The sequence below is a fragment of the Papilio machaon genome, chromosome 4, assembly GCF_912999745.1.
Source record: "Papilio machaon chromosome 4, ilPapMach1.1, whole genome shotgun sequence".
In the NCBI taxonomy this organism is placed as follows: domain Eukaryota; kingdom Metazoa; phylum Arthropoda; class Insecta; order Lepidoptera; family Papilionidae; genus Papilio; species Papilio machaon.
Genome location: NC_059989.1, coordinates 781,665 through 800,549, shown reverse-complemented (window position 1 = coordinate 800,549; position 18,885 = coordinate 781,665). Strand labels below are relative to the sequence as shown.

Here is an 18,885-nt window from a genome sequence, read left to right as displayed (position 1 = left end):
TTATTTCCACTTACCAAGTCAGCAATATTGGCTACTTGTATAGCATCATGAACTACTTCAGAACGTGTGCTACCATTCCTCCTGTCGAACATGGCCTTGTCTATGACAAGCGCGGTCTCGATGTACTTCGTAGTCTCACGCACGTCCCTTCGTCGCCTGCTCAGAGACGGGAGACCGGCCTCCTGCCACCAGCGCCACGACCGGTCTTCCCGAGACTTACGTGAACCCCTGCTACATAACAAACATAAGTTTATAAAGACCTGATTGTCATCAAATGAGCTAGAAACAGATAATAATTTGATTTTTATGAATTCTGTAAATGTTGTTATTGTAATTTTCGCACGGAATTAATAAATAATTAGAAGCCTCTGTGTCCTTTCAGACTATGTTCTATACATTTCTATATGATAACTTCTAACATCCATTCATACATGCATTTGTATTTATAATATTAGTAAGATATCTAAAAATAAACAGACATTACAAAAATGTTCACATAATATTATTTTATCTTACTAATATTATAAATTCGTTTGGATGTATGGATGGATGTTTGTTAGAAGGTATCACCGGAACGGTTCATCTGATTATGGTAAAATTTGACATAGATGTAGAACATAGTCTGAAAGAACGGCTATTTAGTAAGTTAATTTAATACCTCTCGGACAGATTCGCGGCCTACAAATTGTTAATTAAATAAAATAAAAAGCATGTCTTATTAACGTACATTGAAATTGTTACCAAGGTAACATGTAATTTGCAGTCGCTGTTTGTTCATTTCGTCGTTATCAATTTAATTTCCTGCTTTATACGAAAAATGAAGGAACTGATTGTTATTAATATTTCATTTTTTGAAACGAAATATAACCGGAAACTCTTTTGTTGAATAAAGAGACGTCTCAATTTGGCGCGAAATAAAAAATGGCAATTTGAAAAAAAAGAAGCGTTTTACAGAATTCACTCCGCTTTGGGATATCTTGTAGAGTATTCGACGGATCTTTTCAATCGAATTAAAAGTTACGAAAGGCATTGAATCGGAATATATTTATTAACATAATTTGTATTTTTATTAATCAAAAAAACATATTCTTCCGTAAGTATATTAACGTGGTCATAGTGTATTCGGTTTGATAGTTAAATCTTTTCTTCAGCAATTTTATAACAGGTCAATTGAGATAACTAATGTTCCATTAGTCTCTTTTCTCTGACTTAGATTTGACTCAGTATAGTATTAGAAAATATAATTAATAACTAACAACTAGCTGTCGCCCGCGACTCCGTCCGCGCGGATTTCAAAAATGAACTTAATAAGTTGCCTATGTATTCTTTCAGATTATGTTCTACATCTGTGCCAAATTTCATCAAGATCCGTTGAGCCGGCAGATACCTTCAAACAAACATCCATCTAAACATTCACATTTATAATATTAGTAAGAAGTATTAAATACAGTCTTAATAAAGCTGTAAACTTTCCGGGTTGAGATTGCAGATGAAAGTTTAGAAAGGTCTCTGGTTGTGCTTCAAACAGTTTAATTATCAGATCTATGAACAATCTTATCTCAGCTTTGTCATAATTTGAAGCCGCGTTTACAGTTTGATGTTCAACTAAGTCTTTCCAAGGAAAGCTTTTGATACCTGTTTGGAAGTTGAGTCATTTGTCTATTCGTCTTTGAAGGGTTCGGATGAAGCGTTTGACAGTATTATTATTCAAATTTTGATTTAAGATATGCCAGTCTTTGTCCTACAGATAATCTTATGAATAACAATAGAATATAGGATGTTCGAATTTAAAAAAATGGTACGAACTATAATTTTTTTAAGTTCTATAGACGGCGGCGTATGAACATGTAGAAAAATTTTAAAAATCTAAGCAATTGAATTTTTTTACGAGTCAGTCATTACGTATTGTAGAGTCATCATGTCATCATAGACTTAATGAATTGTCAGTTTTTTATCACCTAAAAGTTATAGTTAAATTTAACTAGAAAAAGAAAATCAATAGATAAATAGATATAAGAATAGTAGTTATTTATAGTAAATTTCCTAATTATTCCTTAAACTTTGACGCTTTTACTCATTACTATTCTCAGTTCCGAATTTCAAATCAAATTTAGAGCCGGTTGACGACTTAGGGTCTAAAACAGAGTCCGGTTAACTAGCCCATTACCGTTCAATATCGAATCAATGCCCCGTAACGACGGTTTGGAATGTCAAAGGGCATCATTAAAATGTCCCCGGGGGAGCTTCAAAGTGGGTGTAATAAGTGAAAGAGCCGCCTTATCGACGGCGCCGATTGGACCCCCAGATAGGTTAACGTTCGAAATTCTCGCATTGGGAACGTCGACTTCGACGCGCTTCCCGGAAACATTTTATCTTAAGACTTTGATATTTTGTTGACTTATTATTAAAAATATGTAATAGTCTATTTTATAATTGAATAAATTGTATAAATTTACACTTCATGATAATAACTAGACAAAGATATTAGAGATTTATAATATTAGATATTTTTTTTAAATACTTTACTACGTGATTACTTTATTTATCAATCATTTTGTTATTTTCTTTCACGATTTAATATTCTTTTTACATGAAACTTGTGCATCGTTGAATTTATAATTCACGTATTCGCTTCAAATAGAATTCATTAAATAAACTGACAACTGACTCGAGTTGGACAGGTAAAAAAGTCGGAAACAAGTTGCAAACTAAGACTGCGCTGCATTATTCAGTTTGGCACAGACATGGCATGATTTATAAGACAGTCAGCTCCGAGATTTATCTTCATAAAGGTTATCTTATGTATACCATTGAATAATAAAATAAATTACTGATTATTTAAGTGTCGGTCTTGAAGTTACGAGCTCTACATTTCTTATAATCTCTACCCATATATAGCAATTGTTTCGATCGAACAGGGACTTTTGTACACAATATACCTTATATTAGCTATGATAATCTTATAAATAATATATTACTTATTAAGTTTTATGCCGCGCGGACGGACTCGCGGGCGATAGTTAGTATTCCTATAAATGTGACTGAAGTATTGTAGTCTATTATAGTTTGATCTCTACCTAAGTAAAAGGTTATTAAGACACGATTAAGACCCATAAAAAACTTATTTTTATTATTAGATAATGGAATATATTTAATATCAGAACTTTTACATCAATGAATAGCGTCTCTATTGTTTTTGCTGTTTAAATAATTTTAAGTAATAATTTTCCATAGATTCCTTAGAGAGGAAAAGAACATACTTCACAATTTTTTTAACAGATTATGAACTAGTACTTTATGCAGAAATTGTTGTTAAGTCGTACTTATAACATGCGGCGATTCTTCGTAACGAATAATAACCTAACTAATAGTTTTAGTAAATATTTTCTTGATTAACTAATAGATGAACGAATTCTTACTAACTGTGGGTTTCATTGGCGCATCGCATATAAAAGAAAGGTAATCCCGCTCATTCTCTATGAAAAAGATAGAGACAATAATAATAGAGTCTTAATATCACTGTTTCGTCAGAGAAATTTCACGCTTGAGTATTTGTAATTGAAGGTGACTTAGTTGAACAAAAATAATATCTCAATAAGTCCAATCAAAAAATACAGAGAAAAATCAATCTTATCTTATTAGTGTTACATCTTAAATTCGTTTACTTACGAGTTCCTAGGGTCATCACCGAGGGGTTGTTCGACGAAAGACACATGCTTGGTGCGTCTGCTCTTCGGTCTGAACTCGAGCTTGTTGGCACAGCCCTTGTTCGCCTTCGTACGCGCTTCGAATATCACATGTGGGTGTTTCTGCTGAAACAAACGGACATATACGAATACTTTAATGTATTATATACACAGGATAGAGAATAACCATCGATGCTTAACAGATTACACAGAGATTTGTCCAAAACCCTCAATAAAAAAAGGTATAGAGATGTAAACGAATTCGAAATTCAAATTTTTATTAGATTATTTATGACAATCCATCCATTCGTCCTCGTTACACCCACTGCTGGGCATAGGCCTTCCCTAAAGATCACCACGATGATCGGTCCTGTGCAACCCGCATCCAGGATATTCCCGCAACCTTGACCAGATCATCGGTCCATCTTGCGGGAGGCCTGCCCACGCTGCGTCCATGTACGTGGCCACCATTCCAGTACCTTGCGGTCTCAACGGTTGTCCGTTCTGCGGGCAATATGGCCGGCCCATCGCCACTTAAGGTTTACAATTAGGTTTATGACAATGAGTTGAGTAAATTACTTTTTTAATTTTTTGTGTATAGCCGCGAATTCGCACAACAGAAACACTTAAAAAATGACATTGTCTAATATTTATAAAAATGATGACAACATATTTTATTACGAGTGTTTTGACAGAAGACAGTCATTGTATTTTTTTCTTGTTAATGATAATGATAACAAATGAAAAATATTTTATATAAAATGTCTCTAAGTTGGTTATAAAAATTATATATTCATGCAACTGTGGTAATAAATTCAACGCGATAACTATCACCTCCTTACCGCTGCGCTGGACGCACTTCCACATCTTACAATTTCTGAGTTTTACTCAATTTATTATGCGCCGCTTGAGAGAATACAAATCGAGAGAGAAAATTTAGTTTCCTCTATTTTATATTAAACTGATTATAAGAAAATAAACTCTTAAATTCTTTAGTCGGAAGAAAAATCAAAACCGATTAAAAATATTTACGCATATCTTCTCAAATATAGTTTAATAGTTTTGAAGTTTATAACGAAATTAAAGCGACTACTATAGTAGAGCCGCTACCGGAGTACATGATTGGAGAAATTATGGATGGATTGTATTATTTAAAGGATAGATAGGAGTAATTTCAGACACGATGGCTAATGAGATGTACTGAGATGTACGTAAGAGTAATGTAAAGAGTAGTGTGTACTGTGCTGTACTTTCAAGGAAGAGAGCATGGAGAAAAAGAAGTTTATCCTGTAAATACATTATTACACAACTTTTTTTTACCTAAGGTTTCAAATTACAGAGCTTACAATTTGACTTTGCTTCAGGGGTTCAGGAAAAATAAAGAGTAAATTGAATTAAATAGCCCAATCACGTCCCGACTGTCGGAAAGTCTGGAGGCAAGTTTGTGTGACAAGGGGAGGAAAAAACTTTATTACAGTAAAGTTATAAAACCATTAAGTACTTATTCTAATGTAACCCGTTATACCACAATTTATTGCATTGAGTTCTCAAAAACTTAAACGCTTAAGTAATGGTAGGTATCAAAATATCCATTTGTTTCATTGTAGACATATGAATGAATGAGCATCGCTTATTTCCTTATTTAACTACGAGTTTCAACTGTTTTGATACATGTATTACAACAATATTGCCATCTCACTCATCCTTATAAAAAAAAGAGAGATAATTATATGATGTTTCTTTTTGCAGTTGAAATACATGGTTGGCGAGTGTGTGCTTATTTGTATCTATCCAGTATTTAAAAAAGGCAAATACATCTACAGTTCTGTCATTCTGACCCTGTTGTATTCCTAAACGTCTATGCTGACGCTATAAACACCACGCAATGAGAAATGGTTTCAATTTAGCTGGTAAGCGCGGGGTGAGTACGGGCAAATTGGATGTGCCCCACCGGCCGTGTCCGTTTTCAGGATGTTGTTTTCGTATTTTGTTTTAGGTGTAGGTTTTAAATTAAGTTAATGTGAGGGACTTATTGTTTTAATATTAAACAAGTTATTTGCTTATTTACCGTAATTAAAAATAAGGTTTGGTTATTATTAATAATAAATGGGATTATATTGTTGTGAAATAAAATGATACTCTCTGATAGTTTTTTGTTGGAACAAAATACAATGTTCCGACTTTTTGTTACCAACATGAAAAATTATGTTGAAATGATATTAAAATAAATCACTTTGTCTTTGGCCTATTTCTTTCGGAATAACTTTTGATGTTTCTAATTTTATATTCCATTACTTTTCTTAAACTTATGGGAAAAGGAAACATCCTATATATTCCTGTCAAAGACGTACAACATTAGGAAATAAAATAAATAACATCCATAAATACAGACCAACGTGCGAGAGAACTCACAAATGTCAACCTCCTTGGAAAACTACATGACCAATGTGGTCAAAACTTAGGCCAGACGATAACAGGCTTAAAGTCAAAGTAGTAAGAACCACATGAAATGCACGTAGTATTTGTTTTGTAAAACTGGCCATTTATTGTACATAAAATGTAGTAATGCGTAATGTTTCTTCATAAATTGTTGCAGGCGCTAGAAACGTTTATTTGTAGCTGAAGGAATGAAATTGAGGGAGAAATTCGATCTCATATTTACGTTCCTTTGAAATAACAAACGCAACGATCTGTTCCATTTATGAATGTAGTTTTTAAGAGTGCAAATATTCCAACGAATGTTTTTTTATATCTTTTATTTTCATACATTTTTTCTTTATTGCAACACAACTTATGTATTACATAGATATGTATGCAATTTAGCTCCATTTGTATTAGAATATTTTCTGTAACTCGATAAAAAAAATATACTTGACTAGCAGTTGCCCGCGATTTCTTTCGCCCGGAATTAATAAATATAGCCCATGTCACCTGGGTTTTTTCAAATCGGTTTTATTATTTAGAGCCTATTGAATGCAAACAAACAATCAAATCTTTCTCTTTTTAATAATTATATAGATGTTAAGCTGAAAGTACAAAATAAAATTAAAAATTAAAAAAAAATCAGAAATAGAACTGGAAAAACACTTTTATATTCTTAAATCTCTTTTATTGTACAGTATTTCTTGCGTTGTCTATAGTTTCGAGTTCATTAGTGAGTATAAATTGAAGTTAGAAAGAAGACGAAGCAGTAAGATAGCGTTGTCTGGTCCTAATTGATTGCCATGCGGTGCGCCAGACGAACTGAACTCTGTCTATTGAAGTAAACAATTCTATTTGTGCAATTGCTTTTAAATACTATGTTTTGATATGTAATTATATCATATAGTGTCTAACACATCAAATTAAAATTATAGAAAAGAAGAGAAAAGTAGATAAAAATGAAATTTACTACAAAAACTTGTATCTTATTTTAGAAGTGGATGGATATATAAACATATTTTCATACTATGGTATCATTTACGCTGTTATCCATCAACATTTTCAATAATTAATTGCGGTACAACTACGTTGGCACATTAGCTGTGGAATGAAGGACATACTTTGTGCACATTTGGCTACGTCCGCGCGGAATTAAAAAAACGTAATAAGTAGCCTATGTGTTCTTCAAGACTATGTTCTACATCTATGCCAAATTTCATCACGATCAGTTGAGCAGTTCCAGAGATACCTTCAAACAAACATCCATGCATCTAAACATTCGCATTTATAATCTATATATATAAAAGAAAGTCGTGTTAGTTACACTATTTATAACTCAAGAACGGCTGAATCGATTTGACTGAAAATTGGTGGGCAGGTAGCTTAGAACGAGGAAACGGACATAGGATAATTTTTACCCCGTTTTCTATTTTTTATTCCGCGCGGACAGAGTCGCGGGTAAAAGCTAGTTAGTAATAAGTAAGATAATAGTTTCATACGCTTAAACAAATGAAGGCAACATTTACTCCTTATTTCAAAGTAACTACCAATTCAAACTTTCTAAGGTCCCTAAGGGGTACTAAGGGTAGTTTGAATGCAATAAAATATACTCGAATTACAAAACATACCGCCAACTTTTCAACACTATGCAAATATTAAAACTTGATAATCATATTGTAATATTATTCTAATGTGTGCCGAACTGTCGGCGGTTGGTTATAGACTTGTGTATTCGTTTGAAATTCGTGTTCGCGCGTAATTAGCATATCACCCTGATGGTAATTGAGGGGCTATCCTTATAAATGTGCCGTGGATGTGGAATGGATTTTAAACTAATGTGAATTCATTTAAATGAAGAAACTTCATAGAAACGATTAAATGTTTATAAGCGATAGACCGAAACAATGAAAATTTTTTCTTCCAATCCAAGTAATCGAAAAGTCTCCTAAAAGGTGTCCGAGGTCTTTTAATATTTTTTAATCTTACTAATATTATAAACTAGCTTTTACCCGCGACTCCGTCCGCGCGGAATAAAAAATAGAAAACGGGGTAAAAATGATCTTATGTCCCTTTCCTGGTTCTAAGCTACCTGCCCACCAATTTTCAGTCAAATCGATTCAGCCGTTCTTGAGTTATAAATAGTGTAACTAACACGACTTTCTTTTAAATATATAGATGCGGATGTTTAGATGGATGGATGGATTTGTTACAAGGTATCTCTAGAATATCTGTATGGATCTTGATGAAATTTGGCATAGATGTATAAAATATTCTGTAAGAACAAATAGGCTACTAAGTTTTTTTTTTTAATTCCGCGCGGACGGAGTTACGGGACAGCTAGTTTAATATAATTTAGGCCAGTTGAAGAAAATAAGAATGCTGAGTTGATACTATATTATAATTTCTGTCTAGTAACAATTTTGTAGTATGTTGAGCAGTAAATGTGTTTCAAAATGTGACTAAATTTAGTATCAAATTTTTGCCATGGCATCAAAATTTCCCATTTGATTTGTTGTAAAGCTCGAGGTCTCCGCAACGCGCTCGTAATCCAGCCCAGCTCTAATGGAACGCTGTATAATTGCACTGCTAACGAATTTTGGTTGCATTTACGCGAAACGGAGAGTTTCAACCAGTATCGTGAATGGAAAGCTTTAGTTTCACGCTTTGCCAGTATAACATAAAGACCGTAGAATTTATATACGAATGTTCTTATTACGTTTACTGTTAACTTAAATTTATCTTTTGACAAGTTATGATGTAAATAAAAGAGGATTGATATGGATCAAAAGATAGGGTAGGGTAAAAACCCTTACTTAGAGTAGGGTAAGGGTAAAAACCCTTACTTATTTCTTATTCTTAATTGTGTAATAACAAATGGCTCAGTGCAATGTAATCTAAATAATCTTTTCTAATTTATATACTAACAACTACTAATAGACAAAATATAATTATTTTAAGATTATCTTCATGGGACATAACTATCGTGAAAGCATATAGCTGTAAGCTATAGAGTATCAGGTCAAACAGACTTTTTACTGCTTTTGCCAGTCTCTATACCGTTGTTAATCGTGCTAACAATAAAATGTAGGCAATAAAGAGGTAAGAGAAATAAGTACGTTGTATTGAAATTCTTTCCCATACGGAGCATACTGATAGGGGTCCATTATTCACATAAGTAGTTCCCGGGGATCATAAATAAGCCGCAGGTGGGTAGAGTAAACGCAGCAACGGTGGCCACTTCGTGAGAGATAGGGCTGCTAATGCCAAGTAATCATTGGACGCTGTCATGCAATAAATAAGAAGATAAATATACTATACATCTTGGAGATATTTCAGATGTTTATCTTAATACATAAATAACTCGTGAATAATGTAATCTTATATATATAAAAGAAAGTCGTGTTAGTTACACAATTTATAACTCAAGAACGGCTGAATCGATTTGACTGAAAATTGGTGGGCAGGTAGCTTAGAACCAGGAAACGGACATAGGATAATTTTTACCCCGTTTTCTATTTTTTATTCCGCGCGGACGAAGTCGCGGGTAAAAGCTAGTCTATATATATAAAAGAAAGTCGTGTTAGTTACACTATTTACAACTCAAGATCGGTCGAACTGATTTGACTGAAAATTGGTGGGGAGATAGCTTAGAACTAGGAAACGGATATAGGATAATTTTTACCCCGTTTTATATTTTTTATTCCGCGCGGACGGAGTCGCGGGTAAAAGCTAGTTTATAATATTTCATGTAATATTACTGGGGAAATCTTTGTTTTGTGTCTTAAAAATACTATGATATAATTAATACTTACTAAATAAAAATAATTAATACATCAAGAAGGATATTCAGGACAAATGATAAAGAATTCTGCTAAGTTTTCGAAATCGTTTTCAGTTTTATAAAAACACAGATTTGCTACCTTTTTGTGTAACCTTTGGTGAACCATTCCATAAAAGCAGAGGCATCTATCAAGTCTGTATAATTAAGTATTGGCGGAAACCGGGTTCAAATGATTTAACCCTAAAAAGGGTTAAGGAAAACACAAAAGGGAATGTTCCCACCGTCATTTGTTTCTAAGCAACTCGTTCTCGTAACACAGCTGTTGATGTTAAAAATTTAAATGATTTGTTGTTTTTCATTGCCAAATAATAGAAATATTTAAATAATATAACAATGATAGAGTCCGTATATACAACGATAATTGCATTAATTTGCTGTCACTACCGGTGAAAGGTCACAACCTCAAAAAGATTAAAAAGAAATAAATTAACCTTACTCTGATATCATTAGTTTTCAGGCACGATACTCTTAATTAATATGTTTGCCTATATCATTGTTATTTATTACAAATTTTGTAATAGGAATTATTTTTGTTGCCTTTTAAAAAAAATAGTTGGCAACCCTAAGTAGTAGCTCGTGGGACAATATTTTGTTACAGAAAAAGGTATTGCCTCCTCGGTCTCGGCTGTAGAAACAATTGGGAGCACATAAGTTATCGACGTTCCGATAGTGCACACGATTTGTAAAGATCCTGTTTGTTTATTTACTAAATTGATACAGATGATGCGCGTTTTGTTAGAACCATTTGTGCTGAGACTTCTCGTTTTTTACTCTGTTAAACCATGTCCATTTTTAACTGGTAATATTCTTTACAGTTTCGTCTATGACGACATATAAAATAATTGAAAAAAAAGGAATTAAAAAACGTACAAAAATCTACGTCACAGATAAAATATTCGGTTTAAATGTCAATTGTATCAGCTAGTTTTCTATATGGCCAGTTGTTTTTTTCTTCGTATATTCAACGATAGTACGATTAATGTACTAAGAACGCATTTTTAAATTCACTAGATTGCAATTTTGTCATTGAAGTATTGAAAACATTCAGAGTTTTCACGTGTTTTAAATTTTATTATTATTTATTACCACTTTTATTAGGTAATTTCTTTTTTCAATTTCCTTTTTCTTTTGCCTTTTAGAAAATACTTTATTCCAACCTCAAGATATATGGCGTCGTTTTATATAAGGAAAGTGATTTTGAATACTATGATATATCGCTTTCCATTTGCCGTCCGGGGAACAATTTCACCTTTACTTTTGGCTCAAATTAAATTTTGCTTTCAGATGGATTCGATAAAATATTGACGTCGATCTCAGTTTGGAATATTCGTTAACATTTAGCGTGTAAAGGTACCTGTCAGATTGTAAGTGCTTCGTAATCGAATAAAAAAAAAGATGAAATATACTGAAAATAAAATATAATGTCAGTTGGAGAAACTTTTCCGGTTATATACTATTTACTTTATTAAATTACTAAATGTTTATGTTGAAGCGTTTTACGATGTAATTTCCTGGGATTTTAAAGTTGTACTTTTTACTATATTCCTACCTAGAATTTTCTAATCTTTTTACTCGATAAAGAATTACTCAAGAGACATTAAATGCACTCTTTCAAAAAGAGTACAGAGTATAAAGAACTAGTTCTTTTATTTATTTTTGTAATTTAGGAAGATTTTGTCTTTTTCTAAATGCTTCCTTCAATTATTTTTGTCGATTGTAAGTTTGAAGTGAGTCACTTTTTTTTTGCAGAAATCCGCATATCAATTAATTAGTGCAAGGGATTTTAAATAGTATTAGAAAATATTGGATTTTAAAGTCGAGACATTAGGTTTTATATTGCAATGTCAAACAATTCATTTGAATCTGACATTAATTTCTGCTACACTCATGTACATGATTAAGGTAATCATTTTTACATGGAAATAGCTGGAAATACTTCATTTACAAAACTTCAAAGTAAAATTAACTTGATACATTTTCATGTTTATCCGGTAGAGGTCGTTGACATGATCAATCTAGGCAGGGGCGATAGAAAGCCCGCCAAAGCCGACCGCAAGCCCCGCACAAATGTGCGGATACCTCGTATGCAAATTCGTCTGACCTCGCTTCGAACGTTACCCATCGATGGATATTGAAATCACCGAAGAAACCCTTTGTTTCGTGCCCGGAAATAAATTTGAAAGAAAAAAAAAATTGGGTTAATTTGTTACTTTGATATATTAAAGAACGAGAACGATCTTCAAACTATATACGATAACTTTTACAATATTGAAAAGATGCAAAAACATTCCACGTACGTAAATAATCACTCATTTGCTAACACTAGAATAACATCAGCCGTAGCTTTTTATTAAAAACAACACATTTAATTCAAAACACCATATTGTTCTGAATTTAAATAATAACCGTTATTTACCTTTTAATTAATCATTCGTATTTCAAAACTTACTTTTTGCATTGTGTCTGTGTCTATTTACAATGGAGAGAAAAAAAAAACAATAAACGCGGGCACAAACAACACAAGCGATACAGCCAAAATATTTCGGTACGTCTAAATAAAGCCGTGATTGAACGAACTGTTTTTCATTCGTTCGTTCTGAATGAGATGAATGGTAAAAAAACCGCTCCGAACGAACTATGTAACAATTATTGATGTATTTTTGGTGTCGGTTAAGTTAATCTATGTACGTGGGTTAAAATATTTATGAAGTTTTTACATATTTAAGACAAAAATAGACACGAGGAAATACACCTATAGCTTATTTATAAACTAAAACATAATAAATAACATTACACGATGACAAAAAAAAATATTGTAGGACAAAATCATAATCGTCCATATTAAAATTCTTAAGCGAAAAACATTCGAGAATTAATTTTATTTTCGGCTTAAGATTTATTCGGAAAGTTTCCACGAGATGGCGCGAGGGTCGCAGTGGCGGACTAACGCGGTATAAATACTCATGAAAATATTACGACTTTTGGGACCGCTGATAAAAATGTTTTAAATTAACAGCTGACGTCACGAATTATGAAGTTAACGACGTGCTAATATTTAAATGCATATTTTAATCGTATATTACTACACAAATATTGAGGTTTCTTACTTGATTGATTAACGTTTTTACAACATAGAATAATAGAAAATTGTCTATACTTTCTCAGCTTTCAAAATTAAATTTAATGTTTAACTTACTTATATTATTTTCGTTCAATATTTAACTTTATTTTGTACATCTTAAGAATTTTCAAAGTAAATAAACTTTCTATTCTGGGAATGTAAAGTTTCTATCTCGTAATCCTTAAGTAGGAAAGCGTTGTGAAGCCGTTTTGCGTTTCGTGAGATTGGTGATCGATCTTAAATCCTGGCGCCCTCTACGGGCTACTCTGTTAAAACTTAAGCTCAATATTTTCAACTGTAAAACAAGTGATTAATCTACGAGGGCCAACGTTACTTAGCTAAGTAAACAATTTTGAAGATATTTTCTCGCATTATCCAAGTTTAGCTGTGTTTTATAGAATCTGTAAATAAATCAATGACTAATCTTTTTACCTGGCCATTTACATTACATTTTAATTAAATTAAAAAATTAAATCTTACTAATATTATAAATGCGAATGTTTCGATGGATGGATGTTTGTTTGAAGGTATCTCCGGAACGGCTCAATGGATTTTGATGAAATTTGGCATAGATGTAGAGTATAGTCTGGAAGAACACATAGGCTACTTATTAACTTTTTTTTTTAATTCCAGGTGGACGAGGTCGAGGGCGAAAGCTAGTAGTAAATAAAATAATGGAAAAAATTTCAAGTATAGTTTCTATTTTGTAAACAGGATTGCAGAACATTTTAATTGTAAGTTGGTATACAGCGCTATTCTAACTTATTTAATTTAAAATTAGTCTAAACGGCAAGTAGCAAAAACAACAGTAAACAAGCTATGCACTGGCCCTCTTACATTGGACGTTATTCAATTGTTAGTTTCAACGGGATGTTTCAATTTCAAGTTAGTGTAAGTTAGTTAAGTAAAGACAAATTTAGTTACTTGTATGCAAAAACAGTCACGATACTGTGGTAACAGGTTTATGTTAAAAAGAGTCCTATATTATTCTACTAATGCACGACAGAGATAGATTTTCCCTAATAGTAAGGAGTTTACTGTGTTACGTGGGAATTTTATTACGTTTTTATGTGTATGTATAATATATTTGTAAACTAGGTGTCGCCCGCGACTCCGTCCGTGCAGAATTAAAAACAAAAAACTTGAGAGGTGTCAAGGGACACCCGGATGGAACGAAGTTCCTTTTGATTAATTAGTGAAGAAACCAATGTTTATTCTATGAATTCGTTCCAAAAACTTAAGTCTTCACAAGAAGTACATTTTATTTCTATGAATTTTCGTTATATGTATATTGTCACGTCGTTGCCATGGTGAAGTAGCGCTCATTCGTCGTTAACATACTTACTATAGCAAAAAGTGTCGTGACAACGTTTCGTAAGAATTTTTTCCGTCTAGAACCCTTTCACAACGCGCGATAAGAAACTTCGTTCCAAAACGTAATAAGTAGCCTATATGTTCTCCAGACTATGTTCTACATCTGTGACAAATATCATAAAGAACCGTTGAGCCGTTTTGGAAATACCTTCAAACACACTACCATACATTCATACATCCATCCATCCAAACATTCGTATATATAATATTAGTAAGATTGCATTGTGATTTCCTGTAACATAGACAGCTAAATCAATTTTAATGAGTTATCGTGGGTTTCTGAAATCTCTGTATAAAACATATCCTTACCTTTTGATCTGAGAAACTCATGGTTAATTATCATTCCATACATATTCCTCCTCAGAGTGTGAGTTAGGTTTGTGATTTTTTAATTAATTGATTTTCAATTGTTTCTTTATATAACAGTTCATTTAATTATAATTTAAATCAAATTCTGAATTCAAGAACAAGTGACGACATTGGCAAGAGGAATCCTCGATCCAGCGACTGGAATAATTCAATTGTGAGCGTAATAAACGTATTCTGCAAGTGCCAAGAGCGTTTAGAGTAAATTAGTTTAGTTGTCCAGGTCAGACCGCGCGTCGTAACGAACGCGAGACCTAATTCGGTCAGTTTGGTGTGAAGTCGAGTAGTCGGATTTCACATTGTTAATTACAGAATTGGCGATATTTTCAGATTTTAATTTATAATAAACGACATATAGAGATTCTTGGTCCATAGTCTTTTTTGCACATATTGCTTAAGCTAAATTACAATATTTATTTATTTTAATTTTTAATTTGCTTCATTGCTATTTTTTTTATTTTAATACATTTTTTCCATCATCATTTCATGATCAGATTTTGATTTTAAAAGTGCACTACTTAGTATTGAAGTCTTTATTTCATTATCTCACACAACTCACGCCTGTAACCCAGAGGGGTAGGCAGAGATCACGCAATCCACCTTTCACCATTTCTGGAGACGGAACGGTACGGTAAGCAGCGTCATCGTTTCATTAACTTATATTCCTTATTTTTTTAATGGTGTTACTTTCAGGTTTTGTTTTCTGTTCTGATTTGATGGTTTCTAATATAAATATTTGCAAACAAGTTAGAAGCAAAGTGAAAAGAAATATTTTCAACGCTGCATCCCCTCGAGTGTATATAACGACACAGTATATGATCTGTGCTGTTTGTTACAGAGACCAAATATTGTCCAGGATTCTTGTACCGTGTTTATTATTCTCCGGGGTAGCTGGCACAACTCCTGGATTTCATGTTTATACAACGCTCCATCGTGGAGCTAATCAACAGTAGTCAAATAAACTAATATTAGTATGTTATTGGATGTATCGTTTTTTTAAGTATATAATCGACTTTGCCTTGCGCAGTTTAGGGGTAGCAGTAAGGTCTTGGTGATTTGAATCGAGAGTAATGTAATTTAGAAATCTTAGCACGAATTTATTAAAGTGGGAATAGTTAAATTTACTTTGGGACAGCCCTAGCGTTTGTGTTGTGTTGGATACAGGGCCGTACAAGACATATTGAGATGCATCGTCGAGTCTACGGCAATTCTTCTGTGCTCATAAATCAACCCGCTGTACACTGTTGTATACCAACGAAACGAACCTAAATACTCGAGTACGATGGGTCGCACTCGGGGATATGGATGTAGTAGGGACCCAAATATTTAAGCGTGATGGGTTGGACCCGGATCGGCGTATATATTACATGTTGTAGCGCTCTACATGGATACTTTGTATGGATTGTTTATAAGTATAAGTAAGTAAGAATCGCACGGATATTATTTATCTTCGTTTATAGTTTTTGACAATAGATTTTACATTTACATTAATCGTTAAGGAATAAAACAAATTTAAATATAAAGAGTAATAAATAGTTATTTAAAACTAGCTTTTACCCGCGACTCCGTCCGCGCGGAATAAAAAAATAGAAAACGGGATAAAAATTATCCTATGTCCGTTTCCTGGTTCTAAGCTACCTGCCCACCAATTTTCAGTGAAATCGATTCAGCCGTTCTTGAGTTATAAATGGTGTAACTAACACAACTTTCTTTTATATATATAAGATATTATTGTTAATTTAATTTATCCTTGAATACGGAGATGTAAGATTTCTATTAAGATTTTGTTAATTTCTATTAACGTTGTAAATGTATCTGGCTTTAAGACGCAATGAAAACAAAACAAAACAAAGTAGGTCGTGAAGTAACATTTAAAGACCCCATTTACTAGAAACATGCTCCTATAAATTTCAAATTCTCTAGAAGCTCTCGTATTAACTGTATTTTCTGTTAAACACTTTGCTATCAGCTTTAAAGATAATTTTAAGTACGCTACAGTCTTGATATACAGGCGAAAAAGAAAAGAAATGGTGTGAAATTAATTGTCCATTGCTAGCTTGTTAGTAGCACATGCGTTATTGAAAAGTGTAGTTTATGAGGTGTTTCGGAAGATCGGTCTTTCGGTCCTCGAAAAAAATTTAAATGAGGCTGATTGAGTCAAAAAAAAAAAATCCCATTGGACTAATTGATCATAAGGCCGGCCTTATCGGCCCACCGGAAAGCACTTCCTTTTGGATCCTCTGATTGATTCTATGGGAAACACCAAATTTAACTATTTTTAAAATTTAGTTTGAACTTAATTGGTAAAAAACTGCAACAAACAATAATTACAAAAGAATTGATATTATTTTACTAATATTATAAATGGGAAAGTTTAGACACATGGATGTATGGATGTTTGTAAGAGAGTATCTCCAAAACGGCTGAGCGGATCTTGATGAAATTTAGCATAGATGTAGAACATAGTTTGGAAGAACACATAGGATACTCATTAAGTTTTACTTTTTAATTCCGAGCGAACGGATTCGCGGGCGACAGTTAGTTTATTATATACTCTAAGGAAACGTCTACTAATATTCTGATTCTCAATTTACTTAACTTCACAATTATTTTTTCTTCGATAAAGAAATAATAATAATACCAAAAAATACCCCTCATTCTTTTGTCTTAGCTCTTTTACATATAACTTCACATTTCCAGCTCACACAAAGAGAAATATGCGAGAACGAAAAAGATGCATATACTTATGGAATCGTTTGTTATTCGTTTACTTGAAGTTGTTCATGCTCGAGTCTTGTGTAAACTTGAACGCTTTTGTGAATCTATGATGACAATGGATTGAAGTCTTTTATTTATTTTATTCAAACTTATGGATTAATTCGCTTTTCTTGTCCTTTTTTTGTTTATAGAGTACTAGCTGCCGACCGTGATTCCGTCTGCGCGGAATTTAAAAAAAACTTAATAGGAGCCTATGTGTTCTTTCAGACTATGTTCTACATCTGTGCCAAATTTCATCAAGATTCGTTCAGCCGTTCTGGAGATACCTTCAAACATCCATCCATCCAACCATCCATGCATCCATCTAAACATTCTCATTTATAATATTAGTAAGATTAATACAGATAAGCTATCTTAATTTATTACGAGACCATAAATTATAAAAACTATAAGTTGAGACTATGTTAATAAATACCTTAGATGAAAAAAAATGTTTCTAGATTAATTATTGGGTTAAAAAGTATAACATTCAGAGTGAAAGGCGAATTTAAGGACAACTCTTCAAATAAGTCAAGCCGTATTTGGGAGGTTAAAATTAAATATGTTTTCTTCTTCTTCTTCTTCTTCTTTTAAACGGAGACTTTGGGATCAGAAAGCCACGGTAAGTAATGATTTTTTTACGAATTACGGTACGAAGTTACTTATTCTTGCAGAGCAAACTTATAAAAAAACGTATGTACATTTCCAATACACGTATTCAATCTTTAATTCAAAGACATATTTGGTCTCAACAAAACTTATAGACGCCTTCACAAGATGATATCCATTTAGACGAAGGCTATAATGGTCAAGATTGCGGGTGCGATCATCTATGTGAGTCCATTACGGGCCATTCCCGATCAATCGGGACCACTTGAGGCCTTGTGCAAAGAGTAATTGCTCGCGTATCGGCCATTTTCCCTTTTTTCTTTTCATCAATAAGATTTATTAGAAGTGATAGCAGAAAGGGATGTCGCGATACTAAGGGATAATAAACTGACTCATTAAACATCCTCTATCTTGATAAAGCGTTGACTGTCTTTATAAATCGGAATTGGATAAATCAGGTAAGTATTGGACAGTCTTTTATCGTGACTGACTAGTCACTGTCTTGCCTCTTGCATTTACAGTTTTACTGGGCTTGAGGTGGTCGGGCGCAGATGGCGCTTAGCCTAAACATAGTATAAGAGTAAATTTTATAGTGTTTATTTGAGATTTATATATGAACGTATATATGAACTGAGATTATGTATTTACTAGTTGTAGCTTTCCTGTTGTTATTTAACTTTGGATTAGTAACGAAACTTTATTATTTTTAC

At 32.9% G+C, this 18,885-nt stretch overlaps 1 protein-coding gene across 4 annotated transcripts in view; it reads right to left on the bottom strand.

The window, feature by feature from the left end:
- LOC106718984 (disintegrin and metalloproteinase domain-containing protein 11) overlaps positions 1-18,885 on the bottom strand; it is a 111,847-nt gene that overhangs the window by 19,968 nt on the left and 72,994 nt on the right. For 2 of the 4 annotated variants that reach the window (XM_045686914.1, XM_045686916.1), the window contains exons 6-7: positions 3,670-3,809; positions 15-231 (exon numbers count right to left, since the gene is read on the bottom strand). In XM_045686914.1, coding sequence (XP_045542870.1) covers positions 15-231; positions 3,670-3,809 — 357 coding nt within the window. The remainder of the gene's footprint in view (positions 1-14; positions 232-3,669; positions 3,810-18,885) is intronic. The other 2 variants (XM_045686915.1, XM_045686917.1) reach the window with 1 other exon arrangement.